The following is a 2754-nucleotide window of genomic DNA, read 5'->3' as shown; positions in this document are numbered from 1 at the left end:
AAGAACTCTGTTAGACCTGAGACCTGGAGAACCACAAGAACTCTGTTAGACCTGAGACCTGGAGAACCACAAGAACTCTGTTAGACCTGAGACCTGGAGAACCACAAGAACTCTGTTAGACCTGAGACCTGGAGAACCACAAGAACTCTGTTAGACCTGAGACCTGGAGAACCACAAGAACTCTGTTAGACCTGAGACCTGGAGAACCACAAGAACTCTGTTAGACCTGAGACCTGGAGAACCACAAGAACTCTGTTAGACCTGAGACCTGGAGAACCACAAGAACTCTGTTAGACCTGAGACCTGGAGAACCACGAGAACTCTGTTAGACCTGAGACCTGGAGAACCACAAGAACTCTGTTAGACCTGGGACCTGAAGAACCACAAGAACTCTGTTAACTAAGACCTGGAGAACCACAAGAACTTTGTTAGACCTGGGACCTGAAGAACCACAAGAACTCTGTTAACTAAGACCTGGAGAACCTCAAGAACTCTGTTAACTCTGATCATTTAGCACAGCTAATAAAAAAACACTGTAAAACAAGATGAATTTCTTCCTAAATTAATATTTTTGTTATTTTCTTGGTTATTTATTTGGTTTATTTTTGTTTATCATGTTTATTTTGGGTTTTGCTTGTACCAGGTCTTTTTCCTCTGACAGTTTCCTCTGTTTGGCCCCGCCCACCTCCACCTGTTCTCTGTTCCCATCAACCCACCTGCCTCCCATCTCCTCACACCTGCTGGCACTGTGGCATCTGTTGACTGGCGTTTGTATTCATTTAAAATTAAATCATGTTTACCGGAGCTCTCGGCTGTGGCCCTCATCTTTCCTCCAGGCTCGAGAGTAAAACTCCAAGACTTTGTCGATTTTTTCCCTGCAAGACACGAACGCATCGTCTTCACACAGCGAGGACCATTGATGGTGCCAGCAAGACCTTTGTTTGTTCTCACCTGCAGTCTTTACATGAAGCAGAGGCCTTTACTTTAGGAGGCTGAGGTTTCTCATTACTGTGATAAACAAACAGAGAAACAGGTAAAATAAAGATGGGAATGTTAATTTAAAAAATCACATTTTGAAGCAACATTTCTACCTGGATTTTTGGTGTTTCCCCTCCTCCTTCATCCAGGTTTGAGAACAACACTTGTTTCTTTCCCAGCTGTGACACATTGACACAATCAGACCTCTAGCTTTAGTCTTGGTCGGATTATAAGACAGAGATGTTGCTAAAGGTGAAGCTGAAGCAATTTGTTCTCACCTGCAGGTTTTATGCAAAGCAACACTTTTAGGCTGAGGGTGCTGAGGAACCATGTTGCTGTGACACAAACGAGAGGAAAAGAACAGTAAAATATAAATAAAACAGCATCACTGAGATGAAGAAAACCAAGTTTTTAACTTGTGGGATCAAGTCTTTGGACTGTTAGACTTGAGGTTCTGTGAAGTCATTATCAGCAGTCAGTATCTGACTTGCTATAGATWACGGCCAAAGTCCTCTCAGTTAGAGAAAAATAAGATAGATTTTTGACTGATGGTCAAACTAATTGCTTCTCGGAGCAGAACCAAGACTAAAATGGATTTCTACGATACATTAAAAAACGTTCAGCAGAAATTTATGCAAATGTTGTCATGTTGACATGTTTACTGTCTAAGTCTGTCGTTTTTCATCAATAACGATTCACATCATTTGTGTTGGAAAATATGTTAAAGATAACCAAGCAATTTTTTACTGTGGTTCAGTTGAACTTCTTCCTGTTTAAGTTTTGTTGATCAAAACAAACAAACAAACAAACAAACATACATCTGTCATGAGAAGCTCTCAGCTGATAAATTGTAGATTTTAACCCCTCAAGGTCGATAAGGGCGCGGCAGATCAGAAGAACTGAAGGACTGATGTCTCAGCAAGACTCATCAATACGTATATCTTTAACTCTTGTAACCAGGGKCGGTCCTAGACAATGTGGCCCCCTGGGCTGGATTTCAGGTGATGCCCCCCTGCAGCTTTCTAAATCTCACATTCACACCAAATTAAATGGTTTTGTCTTTTATATTTTATCTTTAGAAACCAGGTTGTCAAATTCAAATAGTTAACAATATAATTCATTTGAAACGAAATACTAAAGGTCTACCTGATACATTTGCTGACATCATGAGGAACACCCGTTCATGTTAAAGAGATGCCGCAATGCCTGCTGGGTAAAAGATGACATAGACTAGATTGTCTGGTGCAAGGCTGCGAGCTAGCTTTAGTCACCCTGATGGTTAATTTTGGACTATATCTGATGGTCAGCCATTTTAAATGACACCAGAGTGCCTTGACAGAGGCAGAAATGACTCAGCCTCTTACTAAAAATTATGATGGACAAAAGAACTGCTTAATGGAAGAAGAACCTTAGTTTATCCTGTTAGTTTTCACTCTACGCCAAGCTAATATAGTGTTAGCACCTGAGCCGATATTGTTAGCTCGGGAACTAACCCCAAATATACTACTAATAAATACGATTTTGTTTATGTATTGCTAATGTCATCGCCAAATATGTGTATTAGCTCAGCGCTAGCGTAAACGCTAACAGGCTAAACTTAGATTCTCCAAAATGTGGACAATATATTTTCAAAATTTTATAAAAACTAAACAGCCTACACTATTACACTATTTACAGTTAAATAAAGCAGTGGTTCCCAAACTTTTTATCTTCTGACCCACAAAATATCCATGGCAAAAACTTGTGACCCCAAATATTACTGGTCTGAGTACACGA

At 40.2% G+C, this 2754-nt stretch overlaps 1 protein-coding gene across 1 annotated transcript in view; it reads right to left on the bottom strand.

Moving 5' to 3' along the window:
- Nucleotides 1-2754, bottom strand: part of LOC106527661 (alpha-N-acetylneuraminide alpha-2,8-sialyltransferase) — a gene marked incomplete in the record, with an annotated part of 7221 nt that overhangs the window by 2802 nt on the left and 1665 nt on the right. Inside the window, 4 exon segments of the mRNA XM_014022614.1 lie at nucleotides 801-875; nucleotides 952-1008; nucleotides 1092-1157; nucleotides 1257-1313. Of these exon segments, the coding sequence (XP_013878068.1) occupies nucleotides 801-875; nucleotides 952-1008; nucleotides 1092-1157; nucleotides 1257-1313 (255 nt within the window).

Source organism: Austrofundulus limnaeus, unplaced genomic scaffold, assembly GCF_001266775.1.
Source record: "Austrofundulus limnaeus strain Quisiro unplaced genomic scaffold, Austrofundulus_limnaeus-1.0 Scaffold4, whole genome shotgun sequence".
Classification (NCBI taxonomy): domain Eukaryota; kingdom Metazoa; phylum Chordata; class Actinopteri; order Cyprinodontiformes; family Rivulidae; genus Austrofundulus; species Austrofundulus limnaeus.
Note: the sequence above shows the minus strand (reverse complement) of the source record. Positions and strands in the feature narration are given on the sequence as shown.